Source organism: Bos grunniens, chromosome 21 (genome assembly GCF_055505025.1).
Source record: "Bos grunniens cultivar Pamir isolate PY7600 chromosome 21, Bosgru_T2T1.0, whole genome shotgun sequence".
Lineage (NCBI taxonomy): Eukaryota > Metazoa > Chordata > Mammalia > Artiodactyla > Bovidae > Bos > Bos grunniens.
In genome coordinates this window covers 25,620,866-25,644,640 of record NC_141185.1, presented here as the reverse complement: position 1 = coordinate 25,644,640, position 23,775 = coordinate 25,620,866, and the positions used below count along the sequence as shown (strand labels likewise).

The window sequence follows — 23,775 nt, the reverse complement described above, 5'->3', positions numbered from 1 at the left end:
CACGGGCTCTGGGCACATGGGCTCAGTAGTTGATGCTCCCAGGCTCCAGAGCACAGACAGGCTCAACTGCGGCACATGGGCTTAGCTGCTCCTCGCCATGTGGGATCTTTCCAGATCAGGGATTGAACCCATGTCTCCTGCACTGGCAGGTGGATTCACCACTGAGCCACCAGGGGAGCCTATTAAATGGAATTTCTTTTGTTTCCTTCGTGGATGTAAATTGGTATAAATATTGTGGAAAATGATTCAGCACCATCCTGAAAACTAAACATTCACATACAGAATAACATACAATTAACACTCCTAGATTTAACCTTAAAATTCTTGGAAATATCCATCAAGAAATGTGTGTAAGAATGTTCAAAGCATCAATGTTTTTAACAGCAAAATAAATAGGAAGAAAAACAACGCAAATATCCATCTGCAGGAAAGTAACTCTTCTTCTCAATGGGGAGGTTTCACCTCAAATACCACTTCATTAGGCCTTCTCCAAGCTCTATTTAAATTTAAAACACACATTCTCTTATAGTAGCTACCCCCTTGCTTTCACATCAAATCACAACTCTCAGTTACCATCTAAAGTCAGTGCATTTTTTTTAAAGGTCATCTTCCCACACTGGACAGTAAACTTCACGAAAAGAACATGTATTTCTTCTTACTCTGTATGTCTAGGCCTTTGCACACAGTAACACCGAAAATAAAAAGGAAGGTGAAAGAGAAATAAAAAAAAGACAGGGATAAGTGAGGTGGTAGAAGAGTTCATTGAAAACTTACCTACCAGAACGGAAACAGACTCGCAGACATACAGAACTGACTTGTGGTTGTTAAGGAGAGGGGGAAGGGGGAAGGATGGGTTGGGGTTAGCAAACACAACTATTATATATAGAATAAACAAGGTCCTACTGTACAACACAGGGAACTATATCCAATATTCTATAATAAACCATATGGATAAGAATACCTATCTATATATCTGAATCACACTGCTACAGAGCAGAGTACAGTATTGTAAATCAACTCTACTTCCATAAAATTAGGTGTTTTTTTTTTTTAAAACAGTTCATTGAGATCTCGGACAAAAGGGGAAAGGGAAGCCAAGTTATAGAATCTTCCACATGAAATGGAGCAACTCTGTATCTGGAAGGTATGCTCATCATTTGAAGAAGGACTGAAGACAATATAAAGAAAAGACTTGGTAAAACAGCAAGAATAAAATCAAAATTGCGGGGGTAGGATCTGGAGAGTACAGAGTAATTCAAAATTGTTTCTGCTTTTGAGCTTAAGGTCTTACTCTTGCTATCGATATGTTTCACTGAGGGGTGGGAGGGCAGTATATTCCCATTGGAAGACAGTAGGAAAACAGATTTACCTTAATTGAAGTGTGCTTTATCATCAAGTTTGCTACTACATAAAATAAAAGATGACAATTGTTATGGGCTTAATTTTATCTTCTCAACAAGCATATGTTGAAATCCGAACCCCTGGTGCATCATAACATGACTGTGCTTGGAGACAGGATCTGTAGTGAGGTAATTACAATAAAGTGAGGTCACATAGGTAGGCCCTAATCCATTGTAACTGCTTTCCTTATTAAGAAGAGATGAGGACAGACCTGCATACACACAGAGAAAAGTCATGTGAAAACACAGCAAGGTGGCCTTCTGCTAGTCAGGCAAAGAAGACTCAAGACAAAAACAAAAAACCAAACCTGCTGACCTTGATCTTGGGCTTTCCACCTCCTGAGCTGTCAGAAAATACATTTGTTGTTTAAGCCACCTAGTTTGTGGTATTTTGTTGTGGCAGCCCTGGCAATATATCACTCTAAATAAATACTACTCTGCCTAGAACTGCTTTAATGCAAAAGAAATTTTCCTGTGCTTCCCTAGGTCCCATTAGCTAATACCTATTAAAAGATAATAAAATCTGTCATGCTATTAAGAATTACTGAAATTGCTTAATTACCTGAAATTACAAGATGCTTACTCCTTGGAAGGAAAGTTATGACCAATCTAGATAGCATATTCAAAAGCAGAGATATTACTTTGCCAACAAAGGTTCGTCTAGTCAAGGCTATTGCTTTTCCTGTGGTCATGTATGGATGTGAGAGTTGGACTGTGAAGAAAGCAGAGAGCCGAAGAATTGATGCTTTTGAACTGTGGTGTTGGAGAAGACTCTTGAGAGTCCCTTGGACTGTGAAGAGATCCAACCAGTCCATTCTGAAGGAGATCAGTCCTGGGTGTTCATTGGAAGGACTGATGCTGAAGCTAAAACTCCAATACTTCGGCCACCTCATGCAAAGAGTTGACTCATTGGAAAAGACCCTGATGCTGGGGGGGATTGGGGGCAGGAGGAGAAGGGGATGACAGACGATGAGATGGCTGGATGGCATCACCGACTCGATGAACGTGAGTTTGAGTGAACTCCGGGAATTGGTGATGGACAGGGAGGCCTGTCGTGCTGCGATTCATGGGGTCTCAAAGAGTCGGACATGACTGAGTGACTGAACTGAACTGAACTGATGGGATGTTGATAAAACTACTGCCAACTTTTTGTTCCCTTACTGATCCCTTCCTATAGGAAGACTTGATGAAATCCAATTTGTCCATTTCACACTGTAGGCAGGAAGCCCAGGGCCTGCAAACTTTTCCAGAAACGAAAACATACAAGAAAATGCCTGAGATCTAGGCATGAAAAGGGCAGACACCAATTTAAGAAAATTAAACTACAAAATTTTAAAATGTTCCATTAAATTCATATATAAACTTAATTTTTCATTTTAAAACATATGAATTTCCTTACATTTGAAAATAATTAGCACATTAGAGTTTTACATTTCTCAAGAATTCTGACATATCCATGACTGCTTAAAATGCGTATCAAATCATTAATGAGTCAACACAGTCAATTAATTTCCAAAACCAGGATAATCCATTCAGAAAATTTTTTGAGAAAAGATATTCAACATTGGATATGCGTGTATCTTAATATTTGATGACATGGGGTAGGGTCTCCCTTTTCTCCCTCCATTCCCTAACTGCCTGCCTCCTTCATTTCCACATTACATAACGGTTCAGAGGTGGGTGGCAGTGACTCCTGCAAGGGAGGGCTAGGGAATTGTGAGGACAAAACATTTAGGGGTAAGGAGGATAAGGGGCTTAGAAAAGAAGAAATCACAGGAACTTCCTCGGTGATCCAGTGGTTAAGAAACTGCAACGCTTCCAATGCAGGGGACAAAGGGTTCATGAATGATACACATGAAAACACAAAACAGAAGCATAGATACATCCTGGCAGGAGGCTTCTAGAGAGCAGCACCTGGCTTACATCCAGCTAGAAAACAGCAACCTCAGTCCCACAACCTCACAATGTGCAGTAGCTTGGAAGTGCAGCAGTTAGTGAAATCTTCCCTGGGCAAGTCTTCACATGAAAATACAACCTGGCCAACAACTGGATTACAACCTTTTTGGACCCTCAGTAGAAGATACTGCTAAGCCATGCCCAGACTCCTGACACAATGATAGTAAGACAGAAAAAGATCTTATAAAGCTACAGTAAGACAAATACAAGGTTAAAATAAGTAGACCAGTAGTATTATTTTGTAATGTATTATCTGGCAATATGTTGAAACATAAAAGTATATCAGATCAGATCAGTCGCTCAGTCGACTGAAACATTTAAAAGCATATATATTGAAACATTTAAAAGTATACATATTTCTTTCAACTGGATTTTTGTTGCTCAGTCCTGTCCGACTCCTTGCAACCTCTCCTTGCAACCTCACAGACTGCAATATGCCAGGCTTCCCTATCTTTCACTATCTCCCGGAGTTTGCTCAAACTCATGTCCACTGAGTCAATGATGCCATCCAACCATTTGATCCCGTCACCCCTTCTCCTCCTGCCCTCAATCTTTCCCAGCATGAGGGTCTTTTCAAATGAGTCAGCTCTTTGCATCAGGTGGCCAAAGTATTGGAGTTTCAGCTTCAACCTCAGTCCTTCCAATGAATATTCACGGTTGATGTACTTTAGGGTTGACTGCTTTGATCTCCGTGCAATCCAAGGGACTCTCAAGAGTCTTCTCCAGCACAATTCAACTGGATAGATATCAGCATATCACAAAAATGATCAACTATGATATTAAGACACTGGAAATTTCCTAGAAGCAAATTCTTTATCATTCTTCTGCCTCCATCCAATTCCTACAAATACCACACTATCACTGGTTCCAGTTCACCTTAGGTGTAGCCTTTTAGAAAGTGCAAAAGGCAGGGAGGTGGAAAGGATATGTTTTCCCTCCTGGATGTATATCGTTCTCTGAGGAAGAAAGCAGAAGTCCCACTCAAGCTCTGTTGAGCCCTGACCTCTGTGGAAAATCACTGCTCTTTTCTAATCTTTTCATTTTATAGATGAGAAAACTGGAGCTCACAGGAACAGACTTGCCAAAGATTAGCATGATAGAGCCTGAATTAAAACCTATTTCCTGATTTTTTTTCATTCTATCACATCTCTATTAAAATAACAAGAGGACCCTGAGCTTCCTAATGTTGTTTTTGGAAAGAGTCCAGTCATATTTTTTTAAAAAAGCTAAAATGTACACATGCCTACACTGCAATTTCCTTCAAGCTGCCACTAATGATTTTTCTATTATTAAGAGCAAAAACAAAATAACCTTGGTTGCTTGCAACAGCAATTCTGAAATAAATGGCAGCACAAGAGAGAGCAACAGAATTTTTAAGTCTAAAGCTAGAGGGTTAGTTTGCTCTTCCTTCCCACAACTTTCTATTTTACTATGTTAATTCATTAAGTCTAGAATACTTGTAACTACCATCCTTCTAAGGGAAGACCTATGTTAATTACCCAAGGCACCCCCATACTAACTCTACCTAATTTTAACAGTTACTAAATACTGTTCACTCTATCCTATGGGGGAGAAGAGAAATAAACATTCTTCTAAGCAGAAACAATATAGTTTAAGTACACCAAGGGTATATCCAAAACAGAAAATAAAAGTAATACTCTGAAACAAAAGTTACCTGTAACTCTAGAACATTTTAATTCTACAGAGCTTTAATAAATAAAAGGCCCCAGCTTCCAAATATCTATCCAAAAAAGGAATGAATAATGAATCCCATCAGAACTGGGGAAATTTTCTTTTTCTTTAAAGGAAGTGGGGGAATGAGAGCAGATAACCATTTTCTTTCAAAAAGATAAAGATAAAACACTGCTTCCTCAAATAACCACTCAGACTGTCATTGAGATGAGTAGGCAAGAAGAACATAAATGTGTATTTGCCTTGTGTACAGTATTGGGCAATTAAATGCCAGCATGGCTATTTAGGAATGGCTTGCTAAAACGTTGAAAAAATGAAAGACTTCATCCTTGTCATAGACTGCCACTTCAGTGGAACATTCGGTGCACATGACTGGGTGATAGATTTCTTCCACATCTGTCTCTGCCTCCTCCGCAGCACCTTCTTGGTTAGACCTCATCTTCTTATGGCCTCGCCTTTTCTTCCTGTTCTCTGGGGGTTTGTATCTCAGAATCTCTTCCTTGTTGACAGAACAATTCATTACAAACATTGCTCTGTATTGGGTTTTATATGATTCATGCCTAAGAGGAAAATGAAATGGAGAATTTGGATGTATGTTCTATTTTAATAGTTACACATTTAGATAAAAATTTAAGACTATCAAAAACTTACTGAAATACCAAACAAAGTTAAAACATGAGAACAAAACAAGAAATTCAAAAACTTTTAAGAGTTATTTTAAGAACAGGAAGGGACCTGTTACAAAAATAGATAATAAAGAATGAATATATTCTACTGCTCTAAAACTAACTTTTACATCAGTAGAAAAAGTTTTTGATTTGCTCTTCCAACACAGAAAGACAAGAAAAGTTGTTGGAAACTTGAGAGGTAATGTTTAAAAATTCTTTGACTGCATCTTTTCCTATTGTGGCCTGAGACTCTGCCCTCCTCTCATTACAGGTGGTGCCATTCTGGTCACTATTTTAGTAAAAGCTACAATTTTAAATGCTTAAAGAGCACCTGACTTTATTATGTCCATTCTTGGCTTCACTCCAATAGTCTAAAGAATAAATAATGCTTTCTTTGTTCTCCTCAAATAACTTTTTTAATGTTTTTTCCTACTTTTCTTGACTTAGTAATTACTGTTACTTTTCTTTTCTCTGCCTTAAAGCTCATGCAACAGAAATATCTATTTGGCTAAAAACAGTGAAGTCAAGTTATGCCTCCACTGGTTCTAAACTCTGATCTTTTCCTCTTCCACCAACCACCAGGCTGGTGCTTCTCTAGGTGAGACCATAAAAATTACATTTATACTCCACCATATTGGAATCCTGTATTCATATGGAACACAATTTTTACCAAGACCAATTTCTACTGTTAGATCTTGAAGCAACTTCTTTTGGGTATAGGAATCCTGTAACACAGCAGTATGGTTTAATTTAAAAGAGAAGCAACTTAAATACAAAGGTACTTTACTTTTTCTTTATTTCCCACTCTAGGTGTCAATTTATATACAAAAAACTTAAGAGTTCAAATGGAGACTACAAAAATTCATTGTTGCAGATGATCAGAAACCTCAAGTTAGCTAGTAAGAGTAAAACCACATCTGGCTACTCAGTGACTAGAACAAATCTACCACCTGCATCATCATTTAGTTTCAGTTAACCTGATTTAGAACACGGACTAAGTTAGACGTTTATAAGGCTACTGGCAAAAAAAGGAGGAAAAAGGCAAGAGTATATTTGGATTAATAGAATGACGGGGATAAAAAAATACATGATCTTCTCAATTGATGCATAAAAAGCATTTGAAAAATTCAACACTCTTTCATAATAAAAAATACCCAAAAACTAATATAAGGAACTCAATATAATAAAGGCCATATATGAAAAATTTATAGCTAACATCATACTCAATGATGAAAGACAAAACTTTTCCTCTAAGACAAGGGAACAAGACAAAAAATACCTGATTTTACCACTTCTATCCAACTTGAAAGTTATAATAAGTGCAATGAGGTAAGGAAAAGAAATAAAAGGCATCCAAACCGGAAAGGAAGAAGTAAAATCTTCTCTGTTCACAGATGACATGATATTATGTTTAAAGTTCTATAAAGATTACACAAAAAACTATCAGAGCTAATAAATTAAGGCAGCAAAGTTGCAGAGTGCAAAATGAAGACATAAAAATCTGCTGTTTCTATACACTAGCAAAGAACAATCCAAAAGGAAAGTAGAATAGAGATTACCAGAGGCTGGGATAGGTACAGATGGAGAATGGTGACTTACTGTCTACTGGGGAAACAGTTCCTAAATGGAGTGATGAACAAGTTCTGGAAATGGAGAGTCATGATGGCTGTACCATTGTACTGTAGTTCATGTCACTTAAATGTACACTGGAAGGTCAGGTGCACACTGCTATATTTAACATGGATAACCAACAAGGACCTATTGTATATAGCACAGGAAACTCTGCTCAACGTTATGTGCAAGGATGGGAAGGGGTTTGGGGGAGAATGGATAAATATATATATATGGCTGAGTCCCTTTGCTATTCATCTGAAACTACCACAACATCGTCAATTGGCTATACCCCAAAACAAAATAAAAAGTTTAAAGTTAAAAAAAAAAAGGTTAAAACAGGCAACAAGATAAGAGTGTCCATTCTCACCACTCCTATTCAATATATTTCTAGAAATCTTAGTCAAAGCAATCAGGTTAAAAAAAAGAAAAGGTAACCAAACAGAAAAGAAAGAAGTAAAAGTATCCCTGTTTCCAGATGACATGATCTTATGTATACAAAACTCTAAAGATTCCAAAAAGAAAATGTTAGAACTAATGAATTCAGCAAAGATTCAGGATACACAAGCAATCAACAAAAATCTGTTGCATTTTCACTAACAACAAACTGAGAAATTAAGAAAACAATCTCATTCACAATAACATAAAAATAATGAAATACTTAGGAATAAATTTAACCAAGGAGGTGAAGGATCTATACACTGAAAACTATGACAGTGATGAAAGAAATTGAAGAAAACACAAATAAATGTAAAGATATCCCAAGCTCAGAGACTGCTACAATGTCCATGCTACCCAAAGCCATTTTATAGAGTCAATGCAACCTTCATCAAAATTCCAGTGGCATTTTTCATAGAAACATAAAAAATTCTAAAGTTTGTATGGAACCATAAAAGACCTCAAATAACCAAAACGATCTTGAGAAACAAGAACAAAGCTAGAGGCATCGCACTTCCTGATTTCTAACTATGCTGCGAAGCTACAGTAATCAAAACAGTATGGGATTGGCATAAAAAACCAGACTCTTTGATCAACAGAACAGAACCAAGAGCCCAGAAATAAACCCATGCATGTACCATAAACTAATATTTGGGAAGGAGTCAAGAATATTCAATGGGGAAAAGACAATCTCTTCAATAACTGGTATTGGGAAAACTAGATATTCATAGGCAAAAAAATGAAATTGGACCCTTAACTTACACCACTCACAAAAATTAATTTGAAATAAAGACTACAACTTAAAATTTGAAATCGTAAAACTCCTAAAAGAAAACCTAAAAAAAAGCTCCTTAACACTGGTCTTGGCAATGTTTTGGAGCTGACACCTAAGGCACAAGCAACAAAAGCAAAAATAAACAAATGGGAACTCCATCAAACTAAAAAGCTTCTGCGCAGCAAAGAAACAATCAACAAAATAAAAAGGCAACCTATGGAATGGGAAAAAATATTTGCAAATTATATATCTCATAGAGGGTTAATCTCCAAAATATATAAGGAACTCAATATAAAAAAATCCAATTAATAAGTGGGCAAAGAAGTTGAATAGACATTTTTACAAATAAGACATACAAATGGCTAACGGGTATACAAAAAGGTACTCAATATTATCAGGGAACTACATATCAAAACTACTGTAAGATCATCACCTCAAAACTACAGTAAAATATCACCTCATAGAATAGATATGATCAAAAAGTCAAAAGATAACAAAAGTGAACCCTTGTGTACTACTGGTAGGAATGTAAATTGGTACAGCCACCATGGAAAACAGTACAGAGGAGCCTCAAAAAGAGAACCATCATATGATCTAGCAATCCCACTGTTGGGAATGTATACAAAGGAATGAAAATACTCTCTCAAAGAGACATCTGAGCCCTCACCTTAGCCAGGTGATCAAGGTCAACATTAATAGCCATAAATCATGTTGATAGCTTGTTGCCTATGATATAATGTGATGAAAATGGCACTTTACTTCAGTGGTCTTCCTCCCAAAAACCCATTACAGCATTTACAACAGCCAAGATGTGGAAACAACATACATGTCCATCGACTGATGAATAAATAAAGAAAATATGGTATATACACACAATAGAATATTATTCAGCCACTAAAAAGAAAAAAAAAAAAATCCTGCCATTTGTAACAACATGGATGGAGCTTGAAGGAATTATGCTAAGTGAAATAAGTCAGAAAGAGAAAGACAAAGAGTGTATGATCTCACTTATATGTGAAATCCAAAAAAAAAAAGAAACCAAACAACTGAACTCATAAAGTTGGTGGGGGAGACAATGTTCATCGCAACACTGTTTATAATAGCCAGGGCATGGAAGCAACCTAGATGTCCATCAGCAGATGAATTAATAAGAAAGCTGTGGTACATATGCACAATGGAGTATTACTCAGCCATTAAAAATAATACATTTGAATCAGTTCTAATGAGATGGATGAAACTGGAGCCTATTATACAGACTGAAGTAAGCCAGAAAGAAAAACACCAATACAGTATACTAACACATATATATGGAATTTAGAAAGATGGTAACGATAACCCTGTATTGTGAGACAGCAAAAGAGACACTGATGTATAGAACAGTCTTTTGGACTCTGTGGGAGAGGGCGAGGGTGGGATGATTTGGGAGAATGGCATTGAAACATGTATAATATCATATGTGAAATGGATCGCCAGTCCAGGTTGGATGCATGATACAGGATGCTCGGGGCTGGTGCACTGGGATGACCCAGAGGGATGGTATGGGGAGGGAGGTGGGAGAGGGGTTCAGGATGGGGAACACGTGTATACCCGTGGCAGATTCATGTTGATGTATGGCAAAACCAATACAATATTGTAAAGTAATTAGCCTCCAATTAAAATAAATAAATTTATATTAAAAAAAAAGTTGGTGGGGGAGGGTAGGTGGATGAAGGTGGTCAAAAGATACAAACTTCCAGTTATAATGATTAAGCTCTGGAGATGCATGTATAGCATGATGACTATAGTTAACAATGTACTGTGCTTAGTTTTGTGTGTGTGTGTGTGTGTGTGTGTGTGTATGTGTGTGCTTAGTTGCTCAGTCGTGTCTGACTCTTTGCAATTGCATGGACTGTAACCCACCAGGCTCCTCTGTCCATAGGGATTCTCCAGGTAAGAACACTGAGTGGGTTGCCATGACCTCCTCCTGGGGATCTTCCCAACCCAGGGATCAAACCCAAGCCTCCCGCTGTATCACATACTTGAAAAATGCTGAGAGTAGATCTTAAAAGTTTTCACTACCCAAAAAAAGGAACTATGTAAGGTGATGGCTGTGTTAACTAACCTTATTGTGGTAATCATCCTGCAATATATTTGAATATCTAATCATTACACTGTATACTGTATACCTAAAGCTTATACAATGGTATATGTCAATTACATCTCAATAAAGCTGGGAAAAGATTTAATTCTTAAATGGTCTAGCTAACAATAAATTGAATATTCAAATGAAATACTCTTACAGCAACATTTTTAAATGCTTAAAATAGTAAATTTTATGTTATCACAATAGAAAAAAAGAATGAGTCTATTTGAGAGATTTCATCATCTTAAAATATATATGCAGTTTTACTGAATCCTTATCAGCACTGGCAAGTACTTATTAGAAAACCTAGTTAGACCACATATAATCAAAATTATTTCTATAAAGATTAGTCGTGCAGCACAAGGGATATATGAGGACAGAACTTTATCAGAATTCCTAAGTACCTCAAAAGTCTATTTAAACAAGGACCACCAAGTGGTTTTATTTTCATGCGTGTGTGTGTATGTGTGTGTTGTTACTCTTTATCAGTTACCTTTGGCAATCAAGACATAGTGTAGTCATGCAGGCAGGGCAATTCAAGACAGCATCGCTATTCGGAACAGGCTGCTGTTGTTGACGTGGTCGCTGTATTCCAAAACCATGGTAGCTAGAACAGAAAGAGGAAGGGTGAAGCACATTAAAGCCAGATCTTCCTTTCTAAGGCCACTTTCCAATAAAAGAAATCAGTACCCTTTAGAAAAATGGTTAATTCTAGGAATGGGGCACATAAGGTAGACCTGGAACATCCTGTAGTGCCAGAAAGTAAGGCGGTACTCAAAAAGAAAAAACAAAACCAAAAATCCATGAGACAGTATGTTAAAGGGGCACAGGAGTCAACTCAAAGAGCCCCTGATGACTGAAATTAAAACAATTAGAGCACTGAAATAAAACAGTGTTAAATTATAAGCAAAGTATAAATAAATACCCATGACTCTATGCTGATATAAATGACTTAATATGTAAATAAAGGGAGAACAGACACATCTCCCATATGTAAGAACTACAAATAATTTATGAAGATACTCTCCCCTAAAGGAGATGGAACATGACTCCTTAAGTCTAGGCTAAATATAATAACATCCTTCCAAATAGAAGGTACAGAAAGGTGTGGAAAGAGGAACTTTACAGCTGAGAAACTAAATCATGCTTGATAGTATGTGCCCTTGATACAAAGTGATGAAAACGGCACTTGACGTCTATGGTCTTTCGCCCCAAAACCTCTAATTCCAGTCTGATCATGAGAAAAGCATTAGATAAATTCCAATAGAGGACCCTCCCACAATATTCCTGACCCATGCTCCTCAAAACTGTTAAAGTCATAAAAACCAAGGAAAGTCTGAGAAACTCATAGCCAAGAAAAGCCTCAGTAGACATGACAACTAAATGTAACATGGTATCCCAGATGGGCTCTTGGAAGAGAATATAGATATTAGGATAAAAACTAAGGAAATCTGGGGGGATTCCCTGGCAGTCCAGTGGTCAGGTCGTCTTGCTGTTGGTTGCAGGGAGTAATAAGGAAATTCTCTGTATTACCAGCTGAATTTTTCTGTACCTCTAAAATTATTCTAAAAAAGTCTACTAATTAAACACACACACATCAATAAAGCTACTTTTAAAAAGCAAGCATTGTAAGCTCTAAGTGTCTAAGAATCTTAGTCTGTTTTGTTCCCTTTTGTATTTCAAAAGTCTGGAACAGTGTTTTGCGTATAGTAAGTGCTCAACAAATATGTGCTGATTGAAAAAATAAAGTATGAATTTACTTACAAAGACACTAAAGTATAAAAGGATATATTCTTAAAAGGGGCTTATAGATGTTACTTCTCAAGATTACATAACAATGAAAATACATTCCATCTTAAGTCACTGACAACTTCTGTTACCGGAATCAGGAGCTAGATCTTAAGCTCCTTAATTATTTCAACAGCGCTCATAGCACTTAAAATGTTCATCTCACACTGTAGGTGTGAAAACTACTCATCACTTAAATGCCAGCGACAGCTGTAAGTGGTGCACGGATGAAACTGAGAGAGGAAAAAAGAACAAAGTGGAAGAGTGGAAGCTAAAAGGTGGTACACAAAGACCCACACAGCATCACATTCCCTCTGGACTGGACAACTATAGATTCCTGGGCCCCACCCTCGATGAATCGAAACTTCCTGGAGTAGGACCCAAGGGTTTGCATTTCACTCTCACCAGTGATTCTGAAGCTCAGGCAGGCTAGGGTAACATTAGGTAACAGTGATAAGCTTTCAGCTTTCATTTTTATGATAAATCGATCTTCATCAAATCAAATTTGAAATAGAGTGTGGAGTTTCCTCTTGAAATGATGGAAATGACTTGAAACAACATAGGAAGTGGTTGCACACACCCCTGTGAACACACTAAATGCCACTGAACTGCTAACTTCAAAATGGTTAACATTACGTCATGTGAATTTTACCTCAACTTTAAAAAGTCAAATTTGTAAACATGATTCAAGTATTCAAATAGAAAACATAACATCCACTCTTAATCCACATAAACTCTTTTACTTTTGGCCATGCTGAGGCATGCGGGATTTTAGTTCTCCAACCAGGAATCGAACCTGAGCACCTTGCAGTGGAAACGTGGAGTCCTAACCACTGGACCCCCAGGGAATTTCCCATATAAACTTTTAATCTCTAAGTAATTTTATACTGCTTATTTGAAAGAAGTCAGCTTTGTTTCTTGAAGGGAGAGACTTGACTAACTACAGCAGTTTGAATTCAACAACAGTTTTTAAAAAATAAATGGTCTAAAGAATGTATATATGTATATAACTGAGTCACTTTGCTGTACAGCAGACATTGGCACGACATTGTTAATCAACTATGCTGTTGCTCTTCAGTCACTGAGTCGTGTCCAGCTCTTTGTGACCCCATGGACTCCAGCACACCAGGCTTCCCTGTCTTTCACTATTGCCCAGAGTTTGCTCAGATTCATGTCCATTGAGTCCATGATGCTATATTTCAAATAAAAATAAATAAATAACCAATGGCCTGACTGAAATTTGCTTTTCATTTTCAAAATATTCAGTAGTTTTTTTTCTCAAACTTTCTTTATGCATGACCCGGGTCTCCTGCATTACAGGCAGATCCCTCACCATCTTAGCCACCAGCAAAGTCTCTATAAACATACACACATACACTCAAAACCTAAGTACAGTGAAAATCATCTTTTAATCATTTTCCCTAAAGATTTGAAATATTAAATTTAAGTTCTTACCCTCTTCTCTGTGCGTCAACCCAGGCCTGATCTCTGTTATCTTTTTCAGGATCATATAGTAATTCATCATTTGTTGGAATTCTGTGTTGTTTCTTCTTTTTTTTCTTGGTCACTTGTGCTAATTTTGAAAATGTTAAGAATATGGCTAAGTAGCATGTCTAAAATTCACACCTTCTTTTACACAAAATGAAGAATCCTATTTCCTAAGGTATACATTTTTTCTATCTTCCTAAAAAAATTTTTTTAAACTATTCCTCCAAATAAAGTTCAGAACCGAGTTCAAATAATGAGAAGTCAGAGTCTCAAAAAAGCCACCCAAATCAAGTCAAGAACAGACACTAATTTTTTTTTTTTTGGTTGCACTGCTCGGCTTGCAGAATCTTAGCTCCCCAGACCAGGGATCAAACCCAGACTTCCAGAAGTGGAACCATGGAGTCTCAACCACTGGACCACCAGGGAATTCCTTAGAAACTATTTTTGATGTCTTAAATTTTCCATAAGTTCTCATACATTAAATGCGACTGATTTCAGAACAAAAATGAGTGGAACACTATGATCATATACATATACTAGACCAACTTGAACAAGTCAATATTTATGCAACAATATATAAAAATATAAAATCATTTCTTTACCTTATAAATATGTTATGTATGTATTCCATCATAACTACTGATATAATTTAGTTTTAGCTCTTGTCATTATGCTCAACTTTGCTCAAAATTTACACAAAATCAGGGGCTTCCCTGGTGGTCCAGTGGTTAAGAATCTGCCTTGCAATGCAAGAGACACCACTTCCATCCCTTGTCTGGGAAGATCCCACATGCCGCAGAGCAACTACAGCCTCAGCCCGGTGCCTAGAGCCTATGCTCCACAACGAGAGAAGCCACTGCAATAAGAAGCCCACGACTGCAACCAAGAGTAGCCCCTGCTCGCCGCAACTAGAGGAAGCCTGCACGCAGCAATGAAGACTCACTACAGCCAAAAAAAATTCTAATTTATACAAAATCAATTTCAAAGAACAGAGAGGTTGATTTTTTTTTAAAAAGCAACAACTTAGGGAAAATTCTACAAGAGAGTAAAACCTAGAAACTATCTGCAGTCGTGAAAGCAAATGCTGCTGTGCTAAAGAACCCTGAAGGAAAAAGAGGCCGAGAGCCTTGAGCAGAGAGCTACTGAGTCAGGACTCTCCTCCTCTCCCCAGATGCGCCTCTGCACGCTGCCCTAGTCCCAGGCCCTCAGGTGTGTGTGCTTCCATCTGTTCTACGCACAATCCTGCTTTTGTTTTCACATCAACCACCTGCAATTTCTTAAAAGATAAAACTCAAAGGGAAAACCTAATATCAAATTGCTAGGTAAAACTTCTTTCATAAAATATAGCTGCTAAACCTGGTAAACATGTTCCTTACCTGCTTTGTCTTCATCTTCAGAATCAGAATCAAAATATATATTGTCATAGTACTTTGTCGGAGCTGTTCCAACTATCCCATCTCCTGAAGACCCTAGTCAAACCATAAAGGAAGTTTAAAGACTAAAAAATACAGAATTGACAAGATAAAAAACTCCATACATTCTTCCATCACTTCAAACTGCTATCGGCTCATTCCCAATTTCATTTCAGTGGAAAAATACTTTCACATCAATGACTTATTGGAGTCAATGACTTACTGTATTTCTGTGCCCTATGCAATTACAGAGAACTTCTCGTCCTCGAATATGTGTTCCAAATCATGAGAAAATTATTCTTTCTCTCTTGCCAGAAAGAGACTGAAAGCACATATGATAATGATAAAAGCACATCTAATTAAACAAAATAGCCATATTTTCAAGTTACCAGCATATATATCTCTACCTTTCAGCCATGCAGTATACTGTAGAGAACAGGAAATAAACATCTTGTTTTAAGGGACTTTAGAAAAAAGAGGATAAGAGCTCTATAAAGAGTCAGGAGGAATGAGTCAAGGACATGTTCTTCCTCTCCTCAGTAGTGCCCAGTGCCGTGACATTACCTATACTTCTGTCATCATATGCGTACATCCCTAATTCTTCCTCTTAATTAATATCTGCCTTTGCTTTGATCATTATCATATATTCTTTCAATTCTTAATAGTTAATATATAGCATAACAATATGGAAACCAATGCTGAGGAGTCCTACTTTCACAAAAGTTTTCAAGGCAGGTACATTTTACATAACAGACCATGCACCAGAATTAAGTATATTTCATTACTTACTAAAATAAGACAGGAATTCGTGGTGACACATTGCTCAATCTGCTATATCAGTGTTACATAACCTAAAAAGTACTTCTATAAGCTAATGTGTCTTTCTTTCTTTATCCTAGGGTAAAAAGTACAAAAGGAAATCATATAAGTAAACAACGCTTAACAGCCTCTTTCCAGCACCGCAGGAAAAGTCTGCACTAGCAATGAAAGAAAAGCACGCTCAGGTTGCCAAGTACATTTATTCATTCACTCAAGACGTGTTTACTGGGCACGGACTGAAAGTGCTGGGGACACAACAGAACGCAAATAAGGGTCTCTGCCGTTATGGAGCTTAGAAAAATATCTATGTGAGAATCGAACTAAAAGTTTACCTGTTTCTAGAGAAGATAACTTGTCCTCCATTGTTTTTATGGTAGAATTTAATTCAGCTTCCATTTCTTTTTCAAATTCATCTTCACTAGAGGATTCACTTTCCCCAGTAAGGCATTCTCTGATAAGTTTTCGTTTTTGGTCAGGAGTTCCATGTAAAAGCACATCCACCTCATCTTCAGAACTAGAACACATTTAAATCACAAAGAACATGAATATTAAAGTATTAAAATAACTTGAACACCTATCATCCCATTGCCCAACAATTTTAAGTTTCATAAGGTTGCACTGGATTCAGCTGTCATTACATACAGCTCTTCTGACTTCAACCATTTCTGCATATTTCCAAACATATTTTTTAATGTCTGCATACCATTTCCTCTTGCAGATGCTGTATAGTTATTTGTCCTTGCTATTAAACACATACAATGAATAGCTCTGGATATATAATTTTGTTTCTGTTGATTTCCTTAGGTTAAATGTCTAAAATTAGACATAAACATCCTTCTGACTTCTGGAATTATCACACTACTTTTCAAGTGTATTGCACCAATTCGTAATTCTATCAGCAATGAAAATTTTACTGGGCGTTTGTTTCAAAGTCTGGACACTTAAATAAAACTTAATATATGTAACAGACAGCCAATATATCCACACAAAATGTTAACAGACAGTAAATAAATATCACAGTTTAAAAGGCACAGTGCTACAGGGAACTATAAAAAGAGAGAGAGACCTAAAGTATATTCCAAATTCTCCTGAGCAATGTATGCCGATTTGCCCTTCTGTGCCTGGGTTTCCCCATCAATAGCAGTATGGAATTAAACCAGGTATCAGAAGAAATGAAATGTTATCCAGATGAAATGCCTAAGACATTTCTAATACAGTCAACAGTACATATATCATGTTCAATTATTCATGGTCTGATGAACAGTTACAGACTATTCACGGGTTTTGCTTCACTATTTTTCTCTTCTATTAATACACCAGAAGAAGGTAAATAAGAATAATACAACTCATGCCAATCAATTTTGCTAATGACAGAGGCCTTATCCAGATTTTACTCCCAAGAAAATTCCCCATCCTGATCAGCATGCTCCCTTTTTTCATCACCTCTATATTCACTCAGGTTCTCTTATCTCTGCCTGTACCATCAAGGCCTAATGATCTCCAGGTCTCAAAACTCTTCTGCTTCCTTCCACCCTGAACCCTGAGGCCAGCATATTATTCCTAAAGAACTGTTATCACATCACTACCCAAATCCAAAAGAAAATCATCCATGACCAAAACTCCGAGTACAGCATTCAAAAGAATCTTCCACAATCTGGTTTCAACTTATCTTTTCAGGCTTATCTTTCACTGTTACCCTTGAACTATCACAGTACTCTTCAACTGGGGGCAATTTTGCCTCCTAGGGAACATATGGCACAGCTAGAGATATTTTTGATTGTCACAACTGGGATGTGGGAGGAGGGGTTACTGGCATCTAGTGGCATATTTACTGCCTGCTGTAAAAGGTGCATTCTCCAAGCCCAAGTGGTCCTCAGCTATGATACCAACCCACTGAACACCTAGCAGCCATGTGGGCCTCTCCAAGTAACTCCTATAGATGGGAGTTGGAAGCAAGAGCAACCAACACAAACGGGATGCTCAGACTGCTTGCTCTACTGTGAGGTGTCTCTTACTCGGGAGACTCATGTGTTCTGCCAGCTTCCATGAAACAGTAACAGGCGATAAAGGAGTCACTTCTAGATAGAGTAAAATCAAATCCTGACAGACACCTCTTAAACACCTCTCTAACACAATTTCCCTTTCCAAAACAAGCATTGGATTCAGCAGGCAATACTGCCTAAAACACTGTTTTGTTTTCAAAGTATTTACAGTTACCTTACCAGTGGCAACCATCACAGGAATATAAAGTCTCCTTACAAATATTTAACTACATGGGAATTCCCTGGTGATCCAGTGGTTAGGACTCTGTGCTTCCACTGCTGGGGGCCCAGGTTCAATCCCCCGTTAGGGAACTAAGATCCCACAAACTGTGAGCCAAAAAAAAAAGGCATTTAACTACAAAAATGTAAACTGACTTAAAGAAAAATATTAAATGAATAATAACAAGGGTGAATATGGGAATGATAATGGAAGAATAACTCAAGTTCAGGAAACACTGAAACCAATCAAACTGAATTACTAATTGAGACCTACTTTCACAGACTGGGCCCCTAAGTGAAACTCTTCATAAGGGAATCCTGGAATCCATCCTCATTTCCCACAACAGAAATCCTCACAGCAGTCTGATCTCCCATCCTATAAACCTTCCTCAGGATAGTATGAGGAAGCACTGTGATTAAGAGAAAAACGGTTTCACAGAAAACTAGTCGGACAGAATGTTTTTAAGTTTATGAACAGGATCTGCTGACAGCTTTAAAAATGGCTAAACTTGCCTGGAAATACCTAGTCAACATAATTGCAAGTTTCCCCCAGGTAGGATTAATCCCTCCCTTCTGGAAATTCCCGTGGAACTTCATCTGTAACTATCCCAGGTCATCTTTTTCTACAGCGCTCTTCTGCAATACACGTTTATTTCCAAGACCTGTATCTCGCAAGATACTTATCTATCTTATGTCCCCTACTTTACCGTTAAACCTGTCGAAGACAAAAAATCTTATGTCTGATCTCCGTAGCCCAGAGCAAGCATACAATAGCCTAATTTCTGTTTATGGCAATTTAATCTTCATGATGTTCAATTCACAGTTAAGTCCCAAGTGCCTCACAACAAACTCGAGATGTTTATTATACTTCCTTTTTACAAACGAGAAACCGACGATAAGAGACTGGCCCTCAGTCACAGTGCTGGTAAGCTGCAGAAGCAGGATTCGACCTCACGGCTTTTGAATCTTACGCTTAATTCCAGAATATGGACTATGGCCCTTCCCTGCGCCAATTTCGATCCTGCCTCCCCCGTGACTGCAAGACCTCACCAGAACCCCCGGCGGAGTCCCACAGACGACAGCGGGGTGCGACAGGGTCCCGAACCGCTGGCCGGAGTATCCGAAAGGGCCCGGAAAGCGCAGCAAGTCGGGAGGCTGAGGTCCGACCTTGGTCCGAAGCCTCGGGGGCCGGGGAGAGGCAGGGGGACGGGGCGGGCCAGGGGCCCACCTGCTCAAAGCCGGCTCCTCGTCGCTAGGCTCCTCAACTGCGTACGGGTCATAGTCGTCTTGGAGGCGGTTCATAGTGACTAGCCCCTCCGATACCATCCACAGGCGTCTGCCGAATGACTGTTTACTCCGCAGGTCCCTTCCCTAAAGTGCTCCGACACAACTTCCGCCCGCACTTCCGAGTCCTTAATGCGCGCCTGCGCGGTTATTCCCAGCGAAGGGCTGGTACGGCAGGCGGGTCCCAAAGACCTGCTGCTACCCTTCGCAACAGGAATATGTTCCTATTTGGAACATAGGAAGCCGCTACCTTATTACTGGAAGTTGCAGTCAGCACCCTCATAAATGGCAGTATGTGAGATAAACACTCCACTTGCCGTGTTTCACGTTGTGACATGAAAAACCAGAAATCTATATGCTGAGGGACTTGTAGCCTTAGATCAGGGCCAGTAGGTCTCCAGACACTAGCTTTCGACGTCCCTCCAGCCTCGTCGCCTGAAACACTTCTGCCTTTTCTTCTCGCGCTACTGCCTTGATTTCACAGTTCTCCCTTCTCAGTCTGACTTCCGCCCTCTTCTGTCTTCCAAAAAGTTGCTAAGCTGTCATTCAATTCAGTTCAGTTCAGTCGCTCAGTCGTGTCCGACTCTTTGAGACCCCATGAACCGCAGCACGCCAGGCCTCCCTGTCCTTCACCAACTCCCGGAGTTTACCCAAACCCGTGTCCATCGAGTCGGTGATGCCATCCAGCCATCTCATCCTCTGTCATCCCCTTCTCCTCCTGCCCCCAACCCCTCCCAGCATCAGAGTCTTTTCCAGTGAGTCAACTCTTCGCATGAGGTGGCCAAAATATTGGAGTTTCAGCTTCAGCATCAGTCCTTCCAATGAACACTCAGGACTGATCTCCTTTAGGATGGACTGGTTGGATCTCCTTGCAGTTCAAGGGACTTTCAAGAGTCTTCTCCAACACCACAGTTCAAAAGCACCAACCTGTCATTACTTCCTAATTTGCCTTTCTTGACCTCTTCTTGCTGCTAAGTCACTTCAGTCGTGTCCGACTCTGTGCGACCCCACAGACGGCAGCCCACCAGGCTCCCCCGTCCCTGGGATTCTCCAGGCAAGAACACTGGAGTGGGTTGCCATTTCCTTCTCCAATGCAGGAAAGTGAAAAGTGAAAGTGAAGTTGCTCAGTCGTGTCCGACTCTAGCGACCCCATGGACTGCAGCCCACCAGGCTCCTTGGGATTTTCCAGGCAAGAGTACTGCAGTGGGGGTGCCATTGCCTTCTCCATGACCTCTTCTTAGTCCCAATCTTTTCTCAGCCCTTACCTTACACATCCACTGGATATGTCAGATGAGACAGATGACAGCGTCTTGACTGTAAGACCGTTTCTTCTGTTTCTTTACCAGCCTATATTCAAGCGTCTGCCCCCTTAGGGACAAGTGACCCCTCTTAATGATCCAATTCAGATGACTACTCTGTCTTATTTAATCCTTGCCCTTTCCTCTGATACTTTGTCGAATTTCCTCTTGCTTGGCTAGATACCTCCGCCTGTTGCAATTCAATCAATGTAGCCCCAAACCGGCACAGCATCTTTCACCCCATTCCTATGCCTCAGCCAATAGCTACTTTTGACTCAATTTCTGCTCTTACCACTTCCTGACATCCTTAGAGTTGCCATAGACTGAAAGTCTTGGAATCGATTGGACTCCTTTGTCCCTTCTTTGCCAACAAAGGGCTGTCTAGTCAAAGCTGTGGTTTTTCCAGTAGTCATGTATGGATATGAGAGTTGAACCCTAAAGAAAGCTGAGCGCCAAAGAATTGATGCTTTTGAACTGTGGTGTTGGAGAAGACTCTTGAGAGAGTCCCTTGGACTGCAAGGAGGTCCAGCCAGTCCATCCTAAAGGAAATCAGTCCTGGGTGTTCATTGGAGGGACTGATGCTGAAGCTGAAACTCCAATACTTTGGCCACCTGATGCGAAGAGCTGACTCATTGGAAAAGACCCTGATGCTGGGAAAGATTGAAGGCAGGAGGAAAAGCAGTGACAGAGGATGATGAGCTAGTTGGATGGCATCACCGACTCAATGCACATGAGTTTGAGCAACCCTGGGAGACTGTGAAGGACAGGTAAGCCTGGCATGCTGCAGTCCATGTGGTCGCAGAGTCAGGCACGACTGAAACAGTAAGTGATTTTACAGATATTATATTTGTCTTCATCTGATCTGCTTAGTATAACCTCTAACACCTATTCAGTTCAGTTCGGTTCAGTCGCTCAGTCGTGTCTGACTCTTTGGGACCCCATGGACTGCAGCACGCCAGATCTCCCTGTCCAACTCCCGGAGTTTACTCAAACTCCGTGTCCATTGAGTCGGTGATGCCATCCAACCATCTCATCCTCTGTCGTCCCCTTCTCCTCCCGCCTTCAGTCGTTCCCAGCATCAGGGTCTTCTCCAATGAGTCAGTTGTTCACATCAGGTGGCCAAAATATTGCAGTTTCAGCTTCAGCATCAGTCCTTCCAATGAATATTCAGGACTGATCTTCTTTAGGATGGACTGGTTGGATCTCCTTGCAGTCCAAGGGACTCTCAAGAGTCTCCCCCAACGCCACAGTTAAATTCTTCAGTGCTCAGCTTTCTTTATAGTCCAACTCTCACATCCATACATGACTATTGGAAAAACCATGGCTTTGACTAGAGGGACCTTTGTTGGCAAAGTAATGTCTCTGCTTTTTAATATGCTGTCTGGTTGGTCATAACTTTTCTTCCAAGGAGCAAGCGTCTTTCAATTTCATCGCTGCAGTCACCATCTGCAGTGACTTTGGAGCCCCCCAAAATACAGCCTGTCACTGTTTCCATTGTTTCCCCATCTATTTGCCCTGAAGTGATGGGACCAGATGCCACGATCTTAGTTTTCTGAATGTTTAGTTCTAAGCGAACTTTGTCTCTCCTCTTTCACTATCATCAAGAGGCTCTTTAGTTCTTCTTCGCTTTCTGCCATAAGGGTGGTGTCATCTGCATATCTGAGGTCATTGATACCTCTCTCTTCCTTTCCCGATTTGGAACCAGTCTGTTGTTCCATGTCCAGGTCTAACTGTTGCTTCCTGACCTGCGTATGGCTGACCTCAAGAGGCAGGTCAGGTGGTCTGATATTCCCATCTCTAAGAATTTTCCAGAGTTCGTTGTGATCCACACAGTCAAAGGCTTTGGCATAGTCAATGAAGCAGAAGTTTTCCCTGGAACTCTTGCTTTTTCCGATGACCCAACGGATGTCGGCAATCTGATCTCTGGTTCCTCTGCCTTTTCTAAATCCACCTTGAAGAGCTGGAAGTTCAGGGTTCACGTACTGCTGAAGCCTGATTTGGAGAATTTTGAGCATTATTTTACTAGCGTGTGAGATGAGTGCACTTGTGCGGTAGTGTGAGCATTCTTTGGCATTGCCTTCCTTTGGGGTTGGAATGCAGACTGACCTCTTCCAGTCCTGTGGCCACTGCTGAGTTTTCCACATTCAGCACGTTCACAGCATCTTTTAGGATTATGAAATAGCTCACCTGGAATCCCATCAACTCCACTAGTGAAGGTCCTAAGGCCCACCCACTTGACTTCGCATTCCCGGATCTCTGGCTCCAGTTGAGTGATCACTGCTGCTGCTGCTAAGTCGCTTCAGGCGTGTCCGACTGTGTGCGACCCCATAGACGGCAGCCCACCAGGTCTCCCTCCTCCCTTGGATTCTCCAGGCAAGAACACTGACTGGGGTGGGTTGCCATTGCCTTCTCTGAGTTGAGTGATCGATCACACCACCTTCACTACTTTCTGTATAACACCTATTATTCAAAGTGTTGTAAACTTAACAGAGACCCTTTCCCCAAATGGGGAAAGTGACAAGCGTTCATAAGAAGGGTTACAACTGGAGATACAACTGAGAAGATTCCGTGGTTTGAACGATTAAGCACATCACACTCAGCGCAGCGCAAAGTACAACTTTCTGTGCATCATCAGTACAAGTAACGAAACATACTGCATAATGCCGAAGTGATAGGAACTTTATTAAAAATACGCAGTAACCGCCGAAAGAGCAGACTACGTAACCACTATAAGCTCGTCTATTCTTCATAAACCACGTTGAT

At 39.7% G+C, this 23,775-nt stretch overlaps 1 protein-coding gene across 5 annotated transcripts in view; it reads right to left on the bottom strand.

Annotated features, from left to right (window-relative positions):
* The window catches only part of EAPP (E2F associated phosphoprotein), a 49,691-nt gene extending 29,878 nt beyond the window's left edge, over window positions 1-19,813 (bottom strand). For 2 of the 5 annotated variants that reach the window (XR_015149768.1, XM_086363627.1), the window contains exons 1-5: window positions 19,659-19,813; window positions 16,502-16,683; window positions 15,315-15,407; window positions 13,906-14,023; window positions 11,156-11,269 (exon numbers count right to left, since the gene is read on the bottom strand). Coding sequence is in view for 4 of the 5 variants with exons in the window: in XM_086363627.1 (XP_086219753.1) it covers window positions 11,156-11,269; window positions 13,906-14,023; window positions 15,315-15,407; window positions 16,502-16,683; window positions 19,659-19,756 (605 nt within the window). In the remaining variant the exon portion in view is untranslated. Of the gene's footprint in view, window positions 1-3,588; window positions 5,609-11,155; window positions 11,270-13,905; window positions 14,024-15,314; window positions 15,408-16,501; window positions 16,684-19,480 lie in introns of those variants that run through there. The other 3 variants (XM_086363626.1, XM_086363625.1, XM_086363628.1) reach the window with 3 other exon arrangements.
* Window positions 19,814-23,775: the final 3,962 nt, after the last annotated feature.